We start from the raw sequence: 23431 nt of genomic DNA, 5'->3' as shown, positions 1-23431 counted from the left end.
TCTAGGTCAGAACAATAGACGAACACAGTCTGCTTAAACTAATAACACACAAACAATTATACATTTTTATTATATTTATTGAACACACCGTGTAAATATTCATAGTGCAGGGTGGGAAAAGTATGTGACCCCTTGGATTTAATAACTGGTTGACCCTCCTTTGGCAGCAATAACCTCAACCAAATGTTTTCTGTTGTTGCGGATCAGATCTGCACAACGGTCAGGAGGAATTTTGGACCATTCCTCTTTACAAAACTGTTTCAGTTTATTCTTGGGATGTCTGGTGTGAACTGCTCTCGAGGTCATACCACAGAATCTCAAATCGGGTTGAGGTCAGGACTCTGACTGGGCCACTCCAGAAAGTGTATTTTCTTTTGTTGAAACCATTCTGTTGTTGATTTAGTTCTGTGTTTGGGGTCGTTGTCCTGTTGCATCACCCAACTTCTGTTGAGGTTCAATTGGCGGACAGATAGCCGAAGGCGAGTTTCGATTTGTTTACCAAATGCCCTAACAAAATGGGTATATGGACATAAATGGTGAACTTTATCGAACAAATCAAACATTTATTGTGGAACTGGGATTCCTGGGAGTGCATTGTGATGAAGATCATCAAAGGTAAGTGAATATTTATAATGCTATTTCTGACTAATGTTGACTGCGCAACATGGCGGATATTTATTTTGGCTTGTTTGGGCTCATTAAGGAGAGGTTTATCTAAAGTTACATGCATAACACTTGAATTTTCATCAGCATTCATAATGAGTATTTCTGTAAATTGACGTGGCTCTCTGCAAAATCACTGCATGTTTTGGAACTAGTGAACATAACACGCCAATGTAAAATGAAATTTTTGGATATAAATATGCACTTTATCGAACAAAACATACATGTATTGTGTAACATGAAGTCCTATGAGTGTCATCTGATGAAGATCATCAAAGGTTAGTGATTAATTTTATCTCTATTTGCGCTTTTTTGTGACTCCTCTTTGGCTGGAAAAATGGCTGGGTTTTTCTGTGACTTGGTGGTGACCTAACATAATCGTTTGTGGAGCTTTCGCTGTAAAGCATTTTTGAAATCAGACACTGTGGCTTGATTAACGAGATTTTTATCTTTAAAATGGTGCCTAATACTTGTATGTTTGAGAAATTTGATTTATGAGATTTCTGTTGATTTGTATTTGGCGCCGTGCAATTTCATTGGCTGTTGGCTAACGGAACCCCAGTCCTAGACAGGTTAACCAGCTCAGCATTCAACACCATAGTACCCACAAAGCTCATTACTAAGCTAAGGATCCTGGGACTAAACACCTCCCTCTGCAACTGGATCCTGGACTTCCTGATGGGCCACCCCCAGGTGGTAAGAGTAGGCAACAACCCATATGCCATTCTGATCCTCAACACTGGAGCCCCTCATGGGTGCGTGCTTAGTCATCTCCTGTACTCCCTGTTCACCCACGACTGTGTGGTCAAGCACGACTCCAACACCATCATTAAGTTTGCTGACGACACCAGAGTGGTAGGCCTGACCCAGAACCTATATACTAGGCAGTGTCAGAGGAAGGCCCCAAACATTGTCAAAGACTCGTCACCCAAGTCATAGACTTTTCTCTCTGCTGTCGCACGTTAATGTTGTGTCATTTTCTTGTGTTACTTTTGATAATTTAGTAAATATTTTCTTAACTTTATTTTCATAACTGCATTGTTGGTTAAGGGCTTGTAAGTAAGCATTTTACAGTAAGGTCTACATCTGTTGTATCCGGCGCATGTGACAAATAAAATGTGATTTGATACTAGCAAATCTCCAGATTTACTTCCGGGTGTTTTTATTTAAACAAGAATTTAGTTAGCATACAGTGGCAGGTAATCTCCCTAAATATGATTGTTCGCACTTCATAGCTTTGACTGAATATCACATTTCATTACTGTGTAAAGCCCCTGAGTGGCACAGCGGTCTAAGGCACTGCATCGCAGTGCTAGAGGCGTCACTACAGACCCAGGTTTGATCCTGGGCTGTATCACAACCGACTGTGATAGGGAGTCCCATAGGGACCCAGCGTCATCCAGGTTAGGGGAGGGTTTAGTCGGGGTAGGCCGTCATTGTAAATAAGGATTTGTTCTTTAACTGACATGCCTAGTTAAATAAAGGTTCAATAAAAAGTATTGTAAATATCTATGAAGGGCGCAAAACATGTCCAGTCGTCAACCATTCCCTAATGTGACATGTCAGATGATGAGTTGTTTTATTTTAGGTTGCCATTTTCTATTCTTTTCATGTGAATCCTGCTAATTACTGTGTCTGTCTGGGTATCAGAGACAGTCAGAACCAGATGCACCTGTACTCACGCTGTTTCAGGTTTGTTTAAGTAGGTCCGATCTAGAAATAGTGAGAGAAAGAGATGTCAGGGCCCCCTCCTCTCTCTGCCATCTTTGTCTTCACCCTCCCTCCCTGTCGGTGACAATGCAAGGCTCATGTTATCACAGAAATTGTATTAATCTCTAGCAAGATAATGAGAGACATTTCCCCCAACACTGCATTACTGACTAACAGCACCAGGCAGGGCTTGAGTGGAGCTGTAGACCTGAACTACTTCCTAAAAGCGTTTGAATAGATTTGCTGTATTTGCTCCTTGAACTAATATAAAATGTTGCACTGGAATGTGTGTTATTTTGTCATATTTAAACACTTTTCTTCCTTCTGATAGATAGGGTTGACAACATCACATATGTCACTGTCACTCCACCTCCACTCTACATCATGTGGTTGTCAGTGCGATTCTCATGTCATATTGTGTCAACTCGAGAGGTGGAGAGGTAGCAGTAAACGACACTATTCCATTTGTATACCAGGAGATCAGAGAGGGATTTTGTGCAAGTACTTATTCAACATGAAATCATCTCATCACTATCGAGATGAAGGTCTCTCTCTATAGGTCATCAGATATTTAAGAAGATTTATAGTCGGGTTGGAAACAGCAGTGCTCTGAGTATCTAGATAAGAAATGCAGGCAGACAGAGCTTTAAAATCCTGTGTGACCTTTCAGAAAAAGTTAGCCGGTTAGAACCCATATAACATCCTGCAGAAATTGGATTCTGCACTCCAGACACACTAGTGTATAATGAAAACTTTCAAGGGAAACATAAATTGATCCACGGTGTAATTAAAATATCGAACTCCCTCATCCTTCCCTAGCTATGTCCTTCTGCTGCATGGGCCAACCATGGAGTTTTGACAGAGCTCAGGGACTTTTCTTTTACAAGACAGTTGTGCAACACAGCCATGGGTTGACTTTGTCTTAACAACCTTTTCTCCAAGCCAAGTCACAGCAAGAGCACTCAAGGGAGTACTTGGATTATTAATTTACAAAATAAAACTTAAAACAAACAAGCCATGAAGCAAGTCCTCTGTCCAGAGTAAAGAGACCAAGAGGAGAAAGCAGTAATAACAATATTATCTAGATCTATTTGGCCATATGGGGTAAATGCTGCCGTTGTCTGGTAAGACATTCCTATTGAATTTACAGGGTTTCTGTGTTTGCTTGTACTGTATATGAGCCTTGAATGAACACACATGTTGCACTGTAATAATAGAAAAGAAGCCATGATCAGCTTTGGATATTTTCTGTGCATGCTGGCTCAGTTTTAATGAGTAGGATCATTTGAAAGTGGATAGTATTTTGTAGTAATGCTGGCACCAAATTGTATATCCTACTTCTCACCATACTACATTTAATATCCATTTCGTATAGCTGGCATATCATGCATGAAAATAGAAAAGGTTACCAGACGTTTAGAATATCCTCTACAGCTCTTTTGTTGCTGTAATATGGTTCAAGCCTGTTGCATTCCTTCCTGTTAAAGTGGTGTCAACCTGTGGTATTCTATTTACTGTATATCTCTTTCTCTTATAACATGTTCTCCAAGCAATAAAACATGACTTCTGTCCCTACAACAATATGATAAGAAAGACATGATCAGAAAATAATAATTTAGGCCACTCCACTCTAGATACTGTATTTTGAAACTAGGATCTCATTTTGGTGCATTGTGCGTGTGGTAAAGTTCACAGTACATACTGTAAAGGCCTTTGAGCCTTCCACTGGCTGGTCAGTCAGACTGCAACCCTGCACCACCTTGTGGTCACATTAGTAGGGCTAAACCTTATTACACCAATGTTATTTAGTCAAACCTTATGTATAGAATAGTTTATCTCTCTGTGTGTACTGTATGCAACTCTGCTATCATTCCACAGAGGAAATGAGCCATTGGCCATTCACAGCTTTGCACTGGGCTTGCTGATATCATATCTACTCAATGATAAGTTATTCTTTATCTGAATCATTCCTTATTTGAACATAACAAAGAAAATGGTTAATCAATGTTACTATTGGTCTTGAACTTTATTGAATATGTGCACATGTTGATAGCATAGTAATTTTCACATAATTATTCAGCTACATTGCAAATAACATCAACTATACGTTTCTACATGTATTTTAACACTCCACCATGATTTACAATATATTTAATATTTCCTCTTCATTGTTGTTTATTTTAGATACATATACAGATTTATTTTATACATCTGGCAGGCATCAATATTGACAATCAATTTCACAGAAATTCATAGTGCAGATAACAGATAAAACCTTTCCAAAATAAAAACATCTGCATTTAGAAAACAGGAAAACCACTTTACCAAAGGAAAAAGGCATAGCCTACCAATTGTAAACATACATTCAAATATATCCATTAAAAAGAATGTAAACATTTAAAAGAAACATGTACCACGTCAACAAACACGTCTAATGAAGGTCAACAAATAGGATTCATCAAGATTGTTGTAATTATCACCCCAATGTATAACCCACAGGAGGATTATAACTCCAAACATAGCTATGAGTTATAGGAGGGAGAGCATACCACTCTGTTACAAGCAGAGGCAGAGGGCAGAGTAAAACAGTAACAATGCATGCCAATCACGCCTTCATCTAGACAAGTCAATTTCACAGATTTGTAGGGGGTATCATTTGAGGTTTCTGTGATCCACACAAAATGGTATACCATGACAATTCTGTTTGCATGTGTTATGATTTACATTGAGTCCTATTATAAGAAGTTTAATAGACATTCAAAAAAACAAAGACATGTAATCCTGAATAGAAGAGAAACTGAAGTTAAAAAGCTTCTTCAAAAAGTAGAAATAATCCATGACCATAAATGCCAGTACTAAAAAGGGCGTAATCCCCAAAAATGAATGACAGAAATGCCAAAAATCAACCAACATCCACAAGTATTCATTGAAAACACACAAAATATTAACAAGCACGTCAGCAGGGGGGGGGGGTGCGCGTGACGAATCTGCATAATTTGTATGTCACTATCTATACAACAAGTCTATTTGGTTTGACAGTTTTACAGAACAACATGAACACGTTTATGCACCACCTATCACAAGGGGTCACTGTGGATACACAAAGGGGCCGATGCACAGGGTTCTGCAAGGAGGTTGGGACTTTCCGAAATTGGCTCCAAAACAACATATTGCCATGTTGACATGGAACACACTCTTTTTGGAAGACATGTTTAGTGCCCTTGAAAGAGGTCTCAGCAATGGGCTCTTTTTCTGACCAATTATCAAAGGGGTCATTGATTGATATTTTGGGGAGAAAGTGTTATGAGTAGAAAATCAAACAGAAGTATAATGCAGTGCTATATCCCACAGGGGGAATCCCAGTGTGTTTATTTTACACTGCCTACATGATCCATGGGACATTCCTTGGCTGAGCATTTCATTGGACTAGGCCTCCTGCTCACAAGCTGTGACCCTGTTGGGAACCAGGGGACAGACAGCACAGGCACCCAGACACTCTCCACTCACAGAGACAGCAGCATTCCAGGCCCTTGTGGGCTGGTAAAATAGAGCACTAAGACGGCTGTGTCTCTGCAATCTGACAAACTGACATTAAAATTAAAATAAACATCTCTTGGTTAATTTCAAATAACAAATACATTCTACCTCAATAAAAACACATGCTTTTGCTATCATTTGCAGTAGATCATTATCCTAATTACAGTGCAACGTATGGAAGACCTGACTCCTGACACGAGTGTGTCACAATCACCAGGACATCCCTGAGACAATACCATTTGATCTGACTGAACTCTGTGTCTGTGTAAGGCATGTTTTCCAAGATGAGTGCTATTGGGGTTTTGTCCTAATCTAACAGGAGAAGGGAGAGGGAGGCAGCAACGGCATTCTCACAAAAACAACATATACTTTTGCAATGCTAACTACTCTAGCTAATTACATGTGACAACACGGTTACAAGCGCCAAAGTGAGTGGTTGAAACTGCAACCATACCTCCTTTATTGACATGCATCTAAAGCAACATCACTTAGAATAAATGGGTAGCTCAAACAGCTATAGTGTTGCTTTACTGTAACAATGAAGTGACCTACTGTGATGGTTTAGTGATGGTTCATTTGAGAGCCAACCAAAAGTTGGTCAAATGTGTCACTATGATTTTACAGTAACAACAGAAAACTGGCAACCCTTTAATGAAGATTACCAGTGTATTGATCCCACTATTAGCATAAAAAACATTCAAAATGATCAAAGGATGACCAAGCAGATATCTTTCAATACATACCATACAAACAGCCACTGTCCCATTATATAACAACACAATCTATAAAGGGACAAGAATCTTCACCCTTTTTTCAGAAATTTAAACACACGTGCAACAACAAGAGAAGTGTGTGTGTGTGTGTGTGTGTGTACAAATAATTTTGAATCTGAAGGTGACTAGGAATGTTTCAGACTGACACCAACAAACCTAGCTGTATTACACTCTATGTGTGGTCTTGAAATGTATAGGCAGTGGATGTTTTATAATGAATGTTCACATCAATGTACATCAATGTCCATAATAGTGAGGTGAAGTCCTGTTGGTCCTTTGCGCATTGGCGGGGAAGGGTCTGTCTTTCAGTCTGTCTGTCTTTCTGTCGGTGTGGGAAGGGGGCTTACTCCATCTCTCAGTCTGAAAAGAGACTGGCAAACGATTTGCGTAGGTTGCGTATGGTCTCAGCCTTCACCTCATCCTGGCTAAGGCTGGCCTGCGGGGCTGGGGTTTCTGGAATGTTGAAGGCATTGGTAAGAGACTGGGACTTGCTATAAAGAGAGGAAATGGCAATAGAGGAGAGGAAGAGGCTATTAACGTCATGCAGCAAACTCATGGAATGGTAAGACTAGGGTATGGCAGGAGAGAAAGAGAGAGAGACACACAAGTTCCTTCAGTATGTAATATAATTAATTACATAACTGATTCAGTGCATTGATCAGCTCAACTTGATCGGTGAATGACAAATGGCATGCTCCTTTTTCAACATTGATTTTGACCAGGGTTCCAAATTCTGGAGGGCACAAAGAGAAATGAATTGAAGGAATTGTCTGCAGCTTTGACTGTTAATAGCTTGTTAAAGCCATGTTCCTGATGCAGTCCTAATCTACTACATAACACTTTCTCTTACTCCTTCCACATTTGGGCCCTCTATCACATGCACTAAGGAACACTGCTCTTTTAAATCTTTGTTTTATTGAACATGCCGTAATGATAAAGGTATTTTAATGACGAGTGCCTTGGTCTTCCTTGTTTTTTTTTTTTATGACCAATTAACCCCAATACCAAAGAGCACCTTTGAACGACAAAACACCTACTGTTGTGTATCCTAGTAGCAATTCCTTTCTTCCATTCTCTGCGAACACTGCTCCAGTTTTAAAGGATGTATCAACTAAACTTCATTTTTCATTCATCACCAGAGAATTACTAAGAAATTCAACATGGTCATACCCGATGGTATTTAATACCAACCTCTCGTCAATGAGACCATCAAATCCAGCATGATCAAAAATAGTCCTTGTAATTTCCTGATCCTCAATGGAAAAGTAATAGTCACCATGTCTTTCATTACAATTACTAATTACTTTTTCAGTGTTTCCTGAAATTAGACACATTTAATGTTATTGTTGAATCCTGTGAAGAATAATCTGAATCAAAACTTGATCAGCCATGCACATAATCGCATGCTTGATTGTAAAAGCTTTTAACACACACTTCTACAGTTTCTGCAAATTATTTTGTAGAGCAATGATAAAGGGGAGCACAACATATAGGCAACAACAAATTCCCAAGGTTTGACAAACAAAAAAAAGGGTTGAAGGAGTGCAGGAAATTCTAGATGATGGCAGTCACTGGAAAAGGGCTTGTTGAATAGTGTGCAGTACACGAAGTGTGAAAAAACATTCCTTTGAGCATGATTTTACATAATACAAAAACAGTCCACAAGACTTATGCATATGAGTGATTCATGCACACCCAGTCCAAACATTTGTAATGTCGATCAAATAGCGATCTTATAACATATCCCATTACAAAACATAGATTATTTTCACATTCAATATTTATCTCAATATCTAGCCTACAGGAATAACAGGATCATGCACATCAGTCCCCATGGTGGAGATAAAAATAAATGAAAGCTAAATCTGGAACACAGAATCCTCTCATCAGTTATACAACCATCTTTATCTAGAGTGAGATAGATAGAGCATCCTGTGTGGCTGACTGGTGTCATATTACATATGACAAAAACAACAGGAGGATGTTACATCCTCTCACTCAACGTGATCAAGACAAAGGAGATGATTGTGGACTACAGGAAAAGGAGGACCGAGCACGCCCACATTCTCATCGATGGGGCTGTAGTGGAGCAGGTTGAGAACGTCAAGTCCCTTGGGGTCCACATCACTAACAAACTAACATGGTCCAAGCATACCAGGACAGTCGTGAAGAGGGCACGACAAAACCTATTCCCCTTCAGGAGACTGAAAAGATTTGCCATGGGTCCTCAGATCCTCAAAAAGTTCTACAGCTGGACCATCAAGAGCATCCTGACGGGTTGCATCACTGCTTGGTACGGCAACTGCTCGCTCTCCGACCGCAAGGCGCTACAGAGGGTAGTGTGTACCAGTACATCTCTGGGGCCAAGCTTCCTGCCATCCAGGACCTCTATACCAGGCAGTGTCAGAGGAAGACCCTAAAAATTGTCAAAGACTCCAGCTACCCTACGGCAAACGGTACCGGAGCGCCAATTCTAGGTCCAAGAGGCTTAAGTCTAGGTCCAAGAGGCTTCTAAATAGCTTCCACCCCCAAGCCATAAGACTCCTGAACATCTAATCAAATGACTACCCAGACTATTTGCATCCCCCGCCCTTTACGCTGCTGCTACTCTCTGCTATTATTTATTTATAGTCACTTTAATAACTCTACCTACATGTACACATGACCTTAATTACCTTGACTAACTGGTGCTCCCGCACATTGACTCTGTACCGGTACCCCCTGTATGTAGCCTCGCTATTGTTATTTTACTGCTGCTCTATAATTATTTGTTACTTTTATGTCTTATTGTTTTAGTTATTGTTCTTAAAACTGCATTGTTGGTTAAGTGCTTGTAAGTAAGCATTTCACTGTAAGGCGCATGTGACAAATACAATTTGATTTGAAATATAGAGCTATTGAGTAATACAGGTGGGATACACTAAGCAAAAAATATATTGTATTGAATGTTTTGGAATATTTTAGGAAAGCTTTGCTTACTTCAGTGGAGGGGTGGCTCCCATAGCAGGGTGGTCATGGCTGGGCTTCAGTGGGGGCTGGGGTTTCTGCTGCAGAGGGGGTTTCCCTCCGGGGCCTCCCTGGCCCTGGGCACTAGGGCGGGGCTGCTGAGTGGTAGGGGCCCCGGGGCGACCTTGCTGGGCTGGAGCCCTCTGCTGCTGTGGGACCTGGGGACCTCCTCCCTGGGACTGTTGCCTGGCGGGCTGACCTGGCTTCTGCTGGGGCCTCTGCTGGGGCTGGCCCCCTGTGGGCTTCTGGCCCGGGCCTCCAGGGGGGGGTCTCTGCTGCTGCTGGGGTCCTGACTGCTGTGGCCTCTGGCTCTGAGGGGAGCCACCCTGACTCATGGATCTCTGGGGGGAGCCCTGACCAGAGGAGGGTTTCTGCCCTTGCCCTGGGGGACGCTGCTGGGCCCCAGCTCCTGGGCTGGCCTGTCTGGCCTGCTGTGGTGCCTGGGCAGAGGGGTTCTGGGTGTTGGAGCTTTGGGCAGGGGACTGGCCTTGGGGTGAGGGGCGCTGCTGGGAGGGGGAGCCTTGGCGAGGGGCGGTACTGCTGGTGGGGGCTTGTTGTGGGCCACCTGAAGGAGAAAGAGCACTGTTTATCCAGAGTCCAGAGTCCCTATCAAGCAGTCATTTAAAAACAACTATGTAGCTATCTTATTACCAGCTAATGAACAAAAGCAACAGTGTCAATTGGGATTTGGGGCCTTAATATAGAGCCATTTTCATACCTTGGGGAGGAGGGCGTTGCTGAGCCTGTGGCACTTTGGGTTGTGAGATGGGCTGGGGGGATGCAGCTTTCTGAATGGCCAACATATCACAATGAGACACAGAGTTAATCGGTTACAAATCCACTTTTAGTTGATCAATTGACCAAATATACTGGCCAATTAACAAAAGAGACCACTCATCTAAACACACAGCTTTTGACAATTGTTGACTCATTTTAAGTGTAATAAATTGAGTTGTGGTTAGCAACAGTGTGTCTGTCACCTGTGCGGGCTGTGCAGCTGTGGGGCGGACAGGAGAGGGACTTGCAATGTGTGGGACTGTCTGGTTCATTTTGGAGACAACCAATTCTGCAATTTGTGCACGGTCTTCATCCTGCTGGTCTCCAATCAGGGGCATGGAGCAGCCCACCACCTGAGGGAACGAGAGGGGGAAATGACATGTTATTACAATGCTGTTACCAGTGTAAATACAGTGTTACTACACAGGTATAAGAGCAACATAATGCAAATAGTTAAAAATTCTTCTAATCCTTTACCTCTATGATGTAATCCTTGCCATCTTTCCCATGCAGAGCCTCCACAGCACACATATCTAAACCACCAAACACCTCAGAGCAGGAGTCCACCCACATTCGATACCTACAATGTTGGAGAACACTGTTACTAAACTAGGAAACACTCGGCTGTCTGTCTGATGCACAAAGGCCCAGTCTGTGATAGAACTCACCTGTCAGACATGGCTATCTGCTCCAGCATGGCTGAACCAGTGTTGGTTTTCCAGTTCCCTGAAATCGATGTCCGCCTGTTAAAGAGACAAGATCTACCATTTAGCATGTTCTCTCTTGATCATCTAATTCACATCAATGTTGGGATATGCAGTCTAAATGGATCTTGTTGGTCTTTGATCTGTAGCCTGTGCTAAATAGCTTGGAAATTTGTAGAATGGATTGACCTCAGTCACACCAACAAGGAGCTCATTTATTTCACTCACATGTAGGCCTTGTAATTGTCTCCAATCTTCTGGATGCGGACATCGTACTTTGCATCAATGAAAGGTTCAGATGTGGCATAGGTCTTGGTCAGAGCAACAACACTGGCAATATCTTGGAAGTCATATTGATTGTCCACTTTCACCTACAGGGTAAAGATACGATTGAAATAGATTATGTTAATAGTAATTACTTGTGAAGCATAAACACTGATCCAGGCCTACTTTATCTCATTTAAAACAGTAACAAGAGCAGGCCTATCCTACCTTCCCCATCCCTGAGTGGGCGTGGCCCATTTTCACCACCACAGGGAAACCAGGAGTGGTGATCTGGAGCAAAAGACAACACAACACCCTCCATTGGCAAACATCATACTACACAGTCTCCAGATATGTAGGTTTGTTTGACTAAAGGGAATGTGCAGCACAGAGTTTCTTAGTAAATTGCTAATTGAGTAAACTATAAACTCAAAGTTGCTGTTCTTTGCTAAAAGAGTCAGGATACAGCTAAATAAGAAAGCCACATCAAGTTTTAATGGGCTATATAGATAAGATTATACAGTGAAATCAACTGAGTGAGAACCCTTGTAATTAAAACATCTACTGTATACTACCGTTCAAAATTTTGGGGTCACTTAGAAATATCCTTCTTTTGACAGAAAAATAACATAAAATTGATCAGAAATACAGTGTAGACATTGTTAATGTTGTAAATGACTATTGTAGCTGGAAAAGGCAGATTTTTAGGTGTACAGAGGCCCATTATCAGCAACCATCTCTCCAACGATCCAGTAGCACGTTTTGGCACATTAGCTAAAAGTGTATCATTTTAAAAGGCTAATTGATCATTAGAAAACCATTTTGCAATTATGTTAGCACAGTTGAAAACTGTTGTGCTGATTAAAGCAATAAAACTGGCCTTCCTTAGACTAGTTGAGTATCCGGAGCATCAGCATTTGTGTGTTCGATTTTCAGGCTCAAAATGGCCAGAAGCAAAGAACTTTCTTCTGAAACTCATCAGTCTATTCTTGTTCTGAGAAATAGCAGCTTCATTAAATAGTACCCTCAAAACACCTGTCTCAATGTCAACAGTAAAGAGGTGACTCCGGGATGCTGGCCTTCGAGGCAGAGCTCGTCTGTCCAGCGCCTGTGTTCTTTTTCCCATCTTAATCTTTTATTTTTATTGGCCAGTCTGAGACATAGCTTTTTCTTTGCAACTCTGCTTAGAAGGCCAGCATCCCAGAGTTGCCTCTTCACTGTTGACATTGAGACTGGTGTTTTGTGGGTACTATTTAATGAAGCTGCCAGTTGAGGACTTCTGAGGCATCTGTTTCTCAAACTAGACACTCTAATGTACTTGTCATCTTATTCAGTTGTGGACCGGGGCCTCCCACTCCTCTTTCTATTCTGGTTATAGCCAGTTTGCACTGTTCTGTGAAGGGAGTAGTTCACAGTGTTGTACGAGATCTTCAGTTTCTTGGCAATTTCTCGCATGGAAACCCCTTGGAAACCCCTTTTTTTCTTACAACAAGAATAGACTGACGACTTTCAGAAGAAAGTTATTTGTTTCTGACCATTTTGTGCCTGTAATCGAACCCAGATACCCAACCAGTCTAAAGGCTAGTTTTATTGCTTCTTTGATCAGACAACAGTTTTCAGCTATGCTAACATAATTGAAAAAGGGGTTTCTAATGATCAAGTAGCCTTTTAAAATGATAAACTTGGATTAGCTAACACACCGTGCCATTGGAACATTGGAGTGATGGTTGCTGATAATGGGCCTCTGTACGCCTATGTAGATATTCCATTAAAAAATCAGCCGTTAACAATGTCTATCTACACTGTATTTCTGATCAATTCTATGTTATTTTAATGGACAAAAAAATGTGCTTTTCTTTAAAAAAATAAGGACATTTCTACGTGACCCCAAACGTTTTGAAAGGTAGTGTACAACTACTTCATTGAGTGAAATATGCCAAGGCCAGCATGAGCCCAAAAAGTAAAAGTAAAACTGGAGTGATTATGGAGTGATTCATGTTGATCGTTGAGGCGAGCTGAGCCGAGAGCAGGCCTGCGACTGTAGTCATGGAGGGGGACAGCACTGCGGCAATACAGGCAGACACTGATCTCAGTGCAGTGCTTCTGAGGGGATCCGTAGGGCACAGGAATAATCAAACCCACTCTGGCTCAACTAGGACCTGTACACATGCACTCTGAGCCAGTATTAAGATTGATTGCTGTAATTAGATCTGAGAAAATAGATGTGAACTAGCTATTCCTTTAACCTTTTCTTACTGGCCACAGAAGCATGTGTGTCATCCAAACAGAGGGGCAACCTAATAGTCTGTGCTTAGGTCTGTTTAGTGTGAGGACATGGCCATGCCGTGGTGGGGGAGGAGTAGATAGAAGCAGATGGCAGAACACCCACCATTTCCCTGTGGTTGGGATAGTAAACCTGCTCGATCAGTGGGAATTCCTCTGGTCCCAGTTGTTTGTACAATCTCACCATATTAGCAAACTGAAACAAGACATGATAATACAGAAAATACATTACCTTTTACAGTAAAATCAATAGTCATGATCTGTCTAGCTCAAGAAATAAACAATTTAACCTGCTTTATATTGCAATGCTTACCACTAGTGTTTTCAGAATTTTGACTTCGATACTGATACCAGGTTTAGTATCACAATACTCGATTACCATCACGATACTCAATACCAAAACAATATTAAAAACGATACCAAAAAGATACCAGGGCATAAAAAGAAGGCGTATTAGCCTAAGTCACATAATGGCACGAGATCCAGACAGATCTTTTGAGTTCAATATCATTACATTTGAATGTTTGATGTCAATTTTTCATGTATGTACGTATGTATGTATGTATGTATGTATGTATGTATGTATGTATGTATGTATGTATGTATGTATGTATGTATGTATTAATGAATCAATTATACAAGCATACAAACAATTTGACTTTGTTTTTACCAATCTAACTACATAATGTTAATCTGAATATTAAATCAAGCTGTAGACTAGGCCTATTCACAATACAGGTGAATGCATATTCAATAGGAATGTGTCCATGCATTGAGTTATTGAGCTTATTTTGGCTGATTTCATGGGGCGACAGATGAAAAATGTTCTGTTTCCTTTCTATTTGGGACCTATTTTATTATACTGATCAAAAACATTTGTATAGAAGAAGAAATCTCTTATTTTATCTAAGTGTGCACTGTCTCTTTAAGATCAAATGACGTCATTCACACACAGCGAGAGAAACAGGAGAGATGTGACTGAGGCGAGGGAGACGAAGTGAATGAATAATGTTTTTTGCAATGACTGTATGGTTTTTGGTGACAATCCACTTTGAAATCAGCCAGTCGCGACCCGTCATTCAGGGCATGTGAGGCTAGCCGTTGCCTGTTTTGCATGTTATTTTATCATTAATACATGTCACATATCAGTTTGCAAACAATGTAAAAAAAAAATATATATATAATTCAGTTAATAAAGCTGCATACAAACATGGTCTCTTTTTTGCTTTCTTGAGTAAGGCAGCTCCAAAATGCAGGTGTTTCAGCCTAGCACAGTGCTTTCTGAGGTGGTGGGGCAGCCAGCGGAAAATACAGAGTGTAGGGGTTGGTAATGTTCTGTAGTTGCACCGTGATTGGCTTGGTGCTCATCGATCATTGGACATAAACATTCCACAACAAGTTGGAAATCGCAAATGAAACAATGAGTGGTTTGTAGAGAATCAGTGGCTAACTGCAAGCGTTGCAAAGCAATTGGTAGCCTGGTATTCAGTGGAGAGGGTGTGTGGTCCAAGTCTGGATAAAAGGGTCCCTTTTCCAATCTTAAAAGGATAAACATTCACATGCAACACCACGGGCCAGAAAAGGTTGAATACATTGGCCATGCTATCAATCCAGCATGACTTCTGCTGCGTTCAAAACAACTGGAAACTCGGAACTGGGAAATCTCAGACTTCAGTGAGTTCAAGCCAACTGGGAACTCTAGCTCCGACTCGGAAAATACGTTTTGAATGGTCATTCCAAGTCGGGAACTCTGGCCTCTTTCTGAAGATCACTGATTTCATGATTCAACCTAGTTTTTTTTTCCAGTTCCCAGTTGTCTTGAAAGAACCATAAATCCAGAGAACGCCAAACATTGATGACAAAAATGTATTGTGTGCTGCTGCATAAATGATGTAATATGCCAGGAAGATATGTATACTGTAGCTAAGAAAGTAATACAAAGTCTATGTTGTGTAGTTAGCTGTTAGTAGCCCATGTGCCTCACTCTAATAATTTGGTCCCTTTCCCCCTCATAACTTCTGACTTGGTGGTGCACATGTAGCCTATATCCTGTTTTAGAGAAATGTCATCATTGAATATTTTAAGAGCTTAAATTGTCTGCTTATATTCCCCCTCTACTTATCCTACGGTTCTGACTTGGTGTACAGGGAGAACACTGTAAGAACGGCCCATGTTCGGAATTCTGTCACTGTACATTTCAAAAGCGCTGAACAAATAATTATATCGACTAGGTCTGTCTTAGCTCGCTCGTTAATATCTTAATCGAAATTACGAATTGCCTCTTTCCCTTATGCCATAGTTTGTACATCTCAATTGTCAGTAGAAACAACATTTGTTTAAGCAATTCAGCCATATCAGCTATATTCTTTTTTTAAAGTCAATAAATTAGGTTGAATTAACTGTTTTGCTGCCAGACAATGCTCAGCTGATAGTGAGGTGTAGGTTGGTAAGAATTCACTCCATGGTGCTGAAAAGAAAGCTCTGCTGTTGGGACAGCTTTATGTAGAAAAATGTAAATGCTAAAATCACCACTGAAATCAGCTTGTAGAAGTAGGGTAGTGAATTGATATTAGCTTCAACTGTAAGCTAGAATGGAAAGTTAACCTACAAAGCTGGAAGCTACCGGTATATGGCATTGAAAGTGTTCTTAGCGTGTAAACGACATTGTTTTGGGAAGAGTAATTAACAGTTGCAACATTTTGCCATGTTGCATTATTCAAGTGTGTTAACTTTTCTGCAGCACAATGGAGTGGGGAGCTAACATGATGCAGCCCAGACTGTGCAGGTGTTCCTCAGGACAGGCTAGAACTAGCAATGAGTTAAGCTTACGTATGCTTCCCAGACTAAACAGTTTGCGCATATTTTATGATGACATTTTCTGACGTTTTGGTTAGTTTTGGTCTTCGGCAGGGTTTGTTTTCTTGACTCAAGTTAAGGTTCGGTAGCCAAAGTCTACGCCCCTTCATCGGTGATTGGTCAACAGTACTACTCCTAGTAGGAGTGGGAGCTATGGACGGGATTATTCAATTAAGTGCTTGTATTCATTCAACGAGAAAAGACTAGTTTTCATGCAAATTTTTCCACTTGAGAAATACTGCACCAAACATCTTAGATAGATGTAAAAGGACCTCCTCAGCAAAATCGTCTAAATTAAATATAGATTTTGGATTTATTTTAGATTAATTCTACCTATTTTGAGAAAGTGTTACTGGGTATGTTATTGCTACGGTGGCACAAGAGGGACAAACAACAGTAATATTGCTGCTTTTTTCTTCTTTCAACGAAGGTCTTTAGGGAGTACGAGAGCACAGACGTTCGTTTCGCATAGTCGAGTTCTGCTAGAATGTATAAGGACTCCTTAAGTGGAGCAGGCACGGTGCACTTGCTCTAAAAGGGGACATTGGCTGTGCTGACAGACAGACTTGATCCTCTCTCAATTACTAGACAACGTGAGACACATTTGATAGAAGTACAGAAAGTAACAAAAATTCTAGTACCAAACCATTTTTTATGTTCTAGCATCAAAAAAAAAAGTTTCAGTATACCGGGCAACACTACTTACCACCCATGGCTTGTCACAGAAGTTGTAGACAGAGTGCAGAGAGTTTACACCTGGGAGACCAGCATACTGCAACCCAATCACTATGTGTCGGTGGTCTCCATTCTTGGCCATACTGAAGGCATGCTGTCTAACCAGCACAAAGTCAGGCCTGAAACATCTTGCAAAATAGAAAATACAAAACAATTCCACAAATTACCAATACATTATATTCAGACAGATATATGAACATTTTATTCTGGTTTTGTACTTGAAACTTGCAAGAAATCCTGCATGTCTTGTAACATCAGCAATCATGACACACTGATGATCTTTTATTTTTTTTATAACTATCTTAAAGATCCATTGCAGAAGTTTTTTTCTCAATATCAAATCATTTCTGGGTAACAATTAAGTAACTTGTTGTGACAGTTTTCAATTAAAATAGTCAAAAAGAAACAAAAATAGCTTTTTCTCAAGAAAGAGCAATTTCGCAAGCAAGAATTTAGCTAGGACTGTCACCAGGCAGACCAAAACTCCATCCCACCAAAACAGGCAGAAATGTCAGGTCTTTTCAAGCAGCTCTTACACTAAAAAGGCATTGTCAGAATTTTCACAATTTCACAGCATTATTCTAAACTCATAGTGTGGAAATATAAAACACATGAAAATCATGTTTTTGAATGCACTCAGCCTTTAAACAGCATGTAGAACACTGTATTCAAAGGATGTACAGTAGACTTACTTGGTGACCTTGGTTTCATTCCGGATTGCGTCTATATCAACACTATAGGCCCCCGTAGCATGAGCTATCAAGTTGATTTCAGAGAAGTCAGCCTGAATGGAAAACATCAGTGTCAATCCCCAACCTGGTCTCTAATTATTTTGTATTATTCTGTATGTATATCTGGGATACTCCATTTAGTATGATATGTTAAGTTTCATATAGTTACATAAGAGAGATGGTTACTTAAGGCAAAAACTAAAGTAAGGTGGTTGGTAGGGCTGGATGAGTGTACGTATAACACAAACGTCTAGCAACCCAAAGGTTGCGAGTTTGAGTCTCATCCCAGACAATTTAAGGTATTTAGCTAATTTGCAACTACTTAGCATGTTGGCGAATTCTTCCCCTAACCTTAACCATTTTAGCGAACCCTTCGCCTAACCATAACCTTAACCCTTTTAGCTAACCCTTCCCTTAACCCTAACCTTAACCCTTTAACCTAACTCATAAACTTAACCCTAACCTTAACCCTAACTCTTAGCATATTGTATGTTTTTCAAATTCGTAACATATTGTACGTAATAATACGATATGCTCTGAGACCAGGTTGCAATCCCAGTCAAACAGCATTGTGATTCTAATAACAGTGACATTCTAAGGTTATAGTTCACTCCAGAAATCAACGTTTGTCAGACGTGATTAAATTAGATGATAGAGTTAAGACAGATGGATCTAGAAGACAGATTGTGTGGAATACCTTACCGTATTAATTCAATGGCTTTGTCCCCAAATACTATGAAGATTGTACAAGGTAACGACTATCACCTCTGCAGATAATGAGACATTCATTGCACAGGGCTATTCCTGCTGAGAGACTCATGGCACACATAGCGGAAACACTCTAATGCAACATAAAAGGAGAAGACAGAAATAGGAGACATGGAAAATGCCACAAGGCAGAAATAATAATCCCAACATTTTTTCAAGTCTCCATTTACAAAGCACAGATGGTAGCATTAACTCCACCACCGGGGGTATAAATGTTTTGGGGTCCCACATAATATCATCTTATTTTCCATAGATATTGTTATCAGATTCAGAGTGACAACATATTATCACACTTAATGATTATCCGACTCTCAGTCCACTTAACATAGTTCAATATGTTATTCATGTCTTGTGTTTTCTTTGATTCATTGTTTATTGCATATAGTAAGTGCAGGTCTGCAGCACCAATGTACAGTCTGATAATGTAACTAGATGCAAGGGTTGTCTATCTGTGTGCTTCAATCCCTACACTCAATAATGCCCATCATGAGGTTACCTGTGAGTCTCATTGGGTGTTGTATTACCTCAAATCACCTCTCCAACTCCTGTGTGGCTCAGTTGGTAGCACATGGCACATAAAACGCCAGGGTTGTGGGTTTGATTCCCGTGGGTTACCAGTACATATGAAAATGTCTGCACTCACTACTATATGGTTCTCTGGATAACAGCATCTATTACATGACTCAGATATAAAATCAACTCTATTCTAAATTGTCCTTCGTTAAGTCTTTAATGCCTTGTATGGGAAAACCAGTCACCAAAATAATTCTACAGGGAAAAGAGACAATGAAAAAAACAAAGGTGCAAGAGCAACCCACCTGTTCCACCTTAATGTCGAATTCACCATGAACCTTTTTACCTTTGAAGACCTTTACCCTATGGAGAAGAGAGGCAAGAGGGGTAGAAATATATTTGACTTGCATAGCAACTAGGCCTACTTTGGACAGGAGTTTTTAATGCTATCCTATCACACAAGCATACTCAAATGATGGTGAGATGTACGTACATCAAATCAAACAGAAAAACATTAACTATTTTGGAACAATACATCATCATGGTATCTTACACAAGTATCTCAAATTGAGTGTGAAGCTCAACAAAGTCACTTACAGATGATTTGAACATGATGTGCAAATTCTAGCTGTCCATATGCTCCTAACTGAGAGCTTGTTTATTGCTTGATTCATTGAGTGATGTGATTGGCTCACTGTTTTTCTCTGCCCCTTTATAAACTGTTTGCGGTGGGCAATACAGTGGAAACCTTGGTTTTGTGGAGGGAAGTATTACTTGGATGAGATAAATTAAGGTTATCATGGAAATGCTTTCCCTCCACTTAAACCTGTTTTTGCTGGATTAAAATGTGATTGTGTTTTATGTATCCCTCCATTTTGTTGCGACGCTAAAATAGTTGATGATAAAAGACAAAATTGGGGAAGAAATAAATTAGCTTCCTAACAAACAATAACGCTTCATAATAAATATAAACATCTAGAGCAAGACTTGACAGCTTTCACATTGAGGATTGGAGTTAGATTCAGTTTGATAATGTGCAACTGCGCATTAGTTGTCTGGCATATGAAACGAATGGGTAACAGAAGCACAATGCACACAATGCTTTACCAAGCTAGCTATTTTAAGATTAATACATATTTTAATTCGCTCTCCATTATCCCATACTGACAGTTTGCTGGCTAGCTAAAGTTAGCTAAATGGTTAGCATCACTATTTAGCACAACATAACTAGCTAGCTAATCCACTGACTCTCAACAGATAGCAAGCAGCTGCTTCATTCTAAAAATGAATGCATTGTTATTTATGTTGCTAGCTACACTAGTTATCCAGTTAATGCCAAGTAATCAACAAAGGCGTACTACAAATTAGATTGCCAGTTAGCTTACTTTAATTACAACAGGCACAAGCCAAAAAAAGACACTGCCACCTTATGGCCTGCTGTATTTCAATTTAGTAAATTTGATGTAAAACTGTTCTATATGCACAACAAGAAGTTAAAGGTTCACTATGTAGAAATCACTCCGCCATTTCCTGGTTGCTAAAATTCTAATAGTTCGTCTAACTTCAGTTAAATGGGACAAAACAAGCAAGTATGGTGTAGAGATTCATTGTACCTAAACCCATATTTTCATTAACCAAAAATGTATTTTCAGCTGTTTGAAGCTGGTGTACAAAACCGAAATTAAAAGACGCCAAAACAAAACTTAAGATCGGGAAGCATTGAACTAGCAGACATAGAACAGATCCACCACTTAGACTTGCTTTCAATGAGAATGACAATCAAGAACTTATGTTTCTATGTGAACTTGGTCAGGTTACCGAAAAGGTTACATATAGCAGCTTTAACTGCCAAAGCTAGGAAGAGGTGCTAAGTAGACAGTCAAATTTCCCAGTGTGTCTGACCTATTACCTGCCTCTGATTTACCTTTCATGTATTTCCACTCAAGCCCATTCTCAAATAACCTGCTCGCTTTGCTCTTGGTGTAAATGTAGGGTGTTGTATTCGGTTCTATGGTACTGAAATTAGTTAAGTCAAAGCTCTCGGCCAGGGTGTGACACGGTCATACCTTGTCCATAGGCTGCTTACAGGGAAAGGAAACCAATGTGTAATTTGAGTGAACCATCCCTTTAATCATACCAAAAACTCTAAAAATTGTATATTATGCATGCTTATTTGGCACGACGAAACCATCTGAATATGTAGCATAGTCTCGTTTGCCATGCCTGGCACACGCGAGACCACCTGGAATGCGCTGGTGGTGCAAACGAGCTATTTCTGTGTCCTGTTTAGGTAATGACTGTGGATAACATGTCTTTGACATATACACTGTATTAGACTCACTTTGTTTCGCTCTATATTCATACGTGTGTGTGTTATGACTATAGTAAAGATGAAGTATATCCTAATCATGACCTGTTTATTGGAAGCATAGGCTACTGGCTCACATTTGAGTATAATGGCGTCTAACCTTACACATCACTCTCCTTACCAGTCTGTCTGTTGGTCATCAATAACCAGGAGTATCTTGGCACCAGAGGCAACGCCTGCTTTGTCTGCTACCTCGGTGACTTTCTCAGCGACAGCGGCAGTGGTTTGTTTGACAGCTTTAGTAAAGGAGGATAAAAAGCCAGCTCCGGCTCCGCTTCCAGTGCCCTCAGATTGCTGGTTGGTAGACATACGCCTCTCTGGTGGTCCAGGCGACACTATTGCAGGGTCTTGCTGAGGCGGGTCAGGGCGTTGTAGGTCAGTCATGTACCCATTGGGCAAATTGGACATAAAATTGCTGTCCGACAGCCGACGACGCAGGTAATTCATATTGAAGATCAAAAAAGTATACGAAAAGGTATATGGCGAACCCTCCCCTCTGATGCAAATTAACAATGGATGAATTAACCTACCAATAGCCTATAACCAAACCTATTTGTCCATTTGAATAGAAGGATCAGTTGGAAATGAATCAATCCGGGGTCGCAGAAGAAAAAAACACGTTGTCAAAATGGGTATCAATTAAATTAGTTTATTTTCTAATTCTACCGATGGAGTGGCCTGCACCTGCTTCAAGGTTTAGACCTGTTCAATTGACTCGAGGAAGGATATGTCTACTGGTCACGGTAATAAAAGTCAACACGAATATCTAACCTTTGCCTACCTCAAATAATTGTCCAAATTCGATTCGCATCCATCAAAAGATTCGTGGGTGGCTGCGTAAAATAGATAACAGGTGAGTCTGGCTTCCACGTCCTCTGACCAGACAGGACGTGCTTCGGTCTCAGTTCTAGGGAACGGATGATCCGTGACTTACAATTGGGTGTATATAATTTGTCTTATTGCAGCACCCCCTACCCAATCCTTCTTTCGAGGTTCGGCGCAGTTTTTCCTTCTATCCTCCTGCGTCATTCCCCTGTATCCTTCGAGACGAGCGGGGCAGGTTGGGATGAAGGGTGGTGCTGAAGAGAGACTATTGATAGGCGCGTAGCTTTCGAGTCGGGGGAATGACTGCGGGCATTCTGAGAAATAAAACAGACACTTCACCTCCTACACTGTAATCATTGCATTATAAAGTGTAGGAAATTAATAATTGTGATGTGGTAAAACAATCTATACAGGAAATGCGCCATCTGTTGTCTATGCTCGTGATGAATGAAAACAGTGAATAAAGCGGTAACAATAGCGATATGTTGAGGCATCTGGTTACATTTTGATATTAAAAGAAAGTCATTGATTTTAGAGAGTTTTGTGATGCATTATCATAGGCTGCAAATTTATAGACAAAGCAACGAGTGATTGTTACAGAGATAATGACTTCTTTGAGTTAAATTGTTGCCAGTTCAGAACCCTGGACGGCACCATCACTAATTCCATTACTGAGTTCACTCTGGTTGAATTTCTTACTGGTGGGTTCATGTTATTTAAATACAGGTCCAGCAAAGCTCTCCTGTTCTTGTTACTCTCAATTAGCCTACTCACCCAGAACACTGATAGAAACCAGTTGGTCTACTAACTACTAGCCCATAGAACCCAGTAAATGTTTGCTGAATGGGAACTGCTCACAATGCTGTTTCTATTATCCACACTACATGAAGTTACGCCTCTTTTGCATGTTGATTGGTT

General features: G+C 40.4%; 1 protein-coding gene across 2 annotated transcripts; it reads right to left on the bottom strand.

The window, feature by feature from the left end:
• Nucleotides 1-4380: 4380 nt before the first annotated feature.
• LOC135514156 (synapsin-1-like) lies at nucleotides 4381-22866 on the bottom strand. Of its 2 annotated transcripts, none has more exons than XM_064937397.1 (13): nucleotides 21810-22866; nucleotides 19626-19683; nucleotides 18001-18092; nucleotides 17280-17436; nucleotides 13824-13913; nucleotides 11663-11725; nucleotides 11399-11541; nucleotides 11135-11209; nucleotides 10944-11046; nucleotides 10670-10819; nucleotides 10408-10477; nucleotides 9663-10254; nucleotides 4381-7174 (listed from the first exon to the last, which is right to left on the bottom strand). In XM_064937397.1, exons 1-13 carry the CDS (start codon nucleotides 22133-22135, stop codon nucleotides 7039-7041), a joined length of 2055 nt encoding a protein of 684 aa, XP_064793469.1. In that variant the 5' UTR covers nucleotides 22136-22866; the 3' UTR covers nucleotides 4381-7038. The 2 variants fall into 2 exon arrangements, with proteins under 2 accessions (XP_064793469.1, XP_064793470.1); XM_064937398.1 differs by having other exon boundaries at nucleotides 4381-7136; nucleotides 21810-22865.
• Nucleotides 22867-23431: the final 565 nt, after the last annotated feature.

Source organism: Oncorhynchus masou, chromosome 25 (genome assembly GCF_036934945.1).
Source record: "Oncorhynchus masou masou isolate Uvic2021 chromosome 25, UVic_Omas_1.1, whole genome shotgun sequence".
In the NCBI taxonomy this organism is placed as follows: Eukaryota; Metazoa; Chordata; class Actinopteri; order Salmoniformes; family Salmonidae; genus Oncorhynchus; species Oncorhynchus masou.
This window is presented reverse-complemented; position numbering and strand designations above follow the sequence as displayed.

Bases quoted from the DNA above. Each gene is read 5' to 3' on its own strand.
- LOC135514156 (XM_064937397.1), bottom strand. From the start codon at position 22,135: ATGAATTACCTGCGTCGTCGGCTGTCGGACAGCAATTTTATGTCCAAT. The intron at 19,684-21,809 runs GTAAGGAGAGTG...TCTTCTCCATAG, and splicing joins GATGACCAACAGACAGACTG to GGTAAAGGTCTTCAAAGGTA. The intron at 7,175-9,662 runs GTAAGCAAAGCT...CTCTCTTTATAG, and splicing joins GGAGCCACCCCTCCACTGAA to CAAGTCCCAGTCTCTTACCA.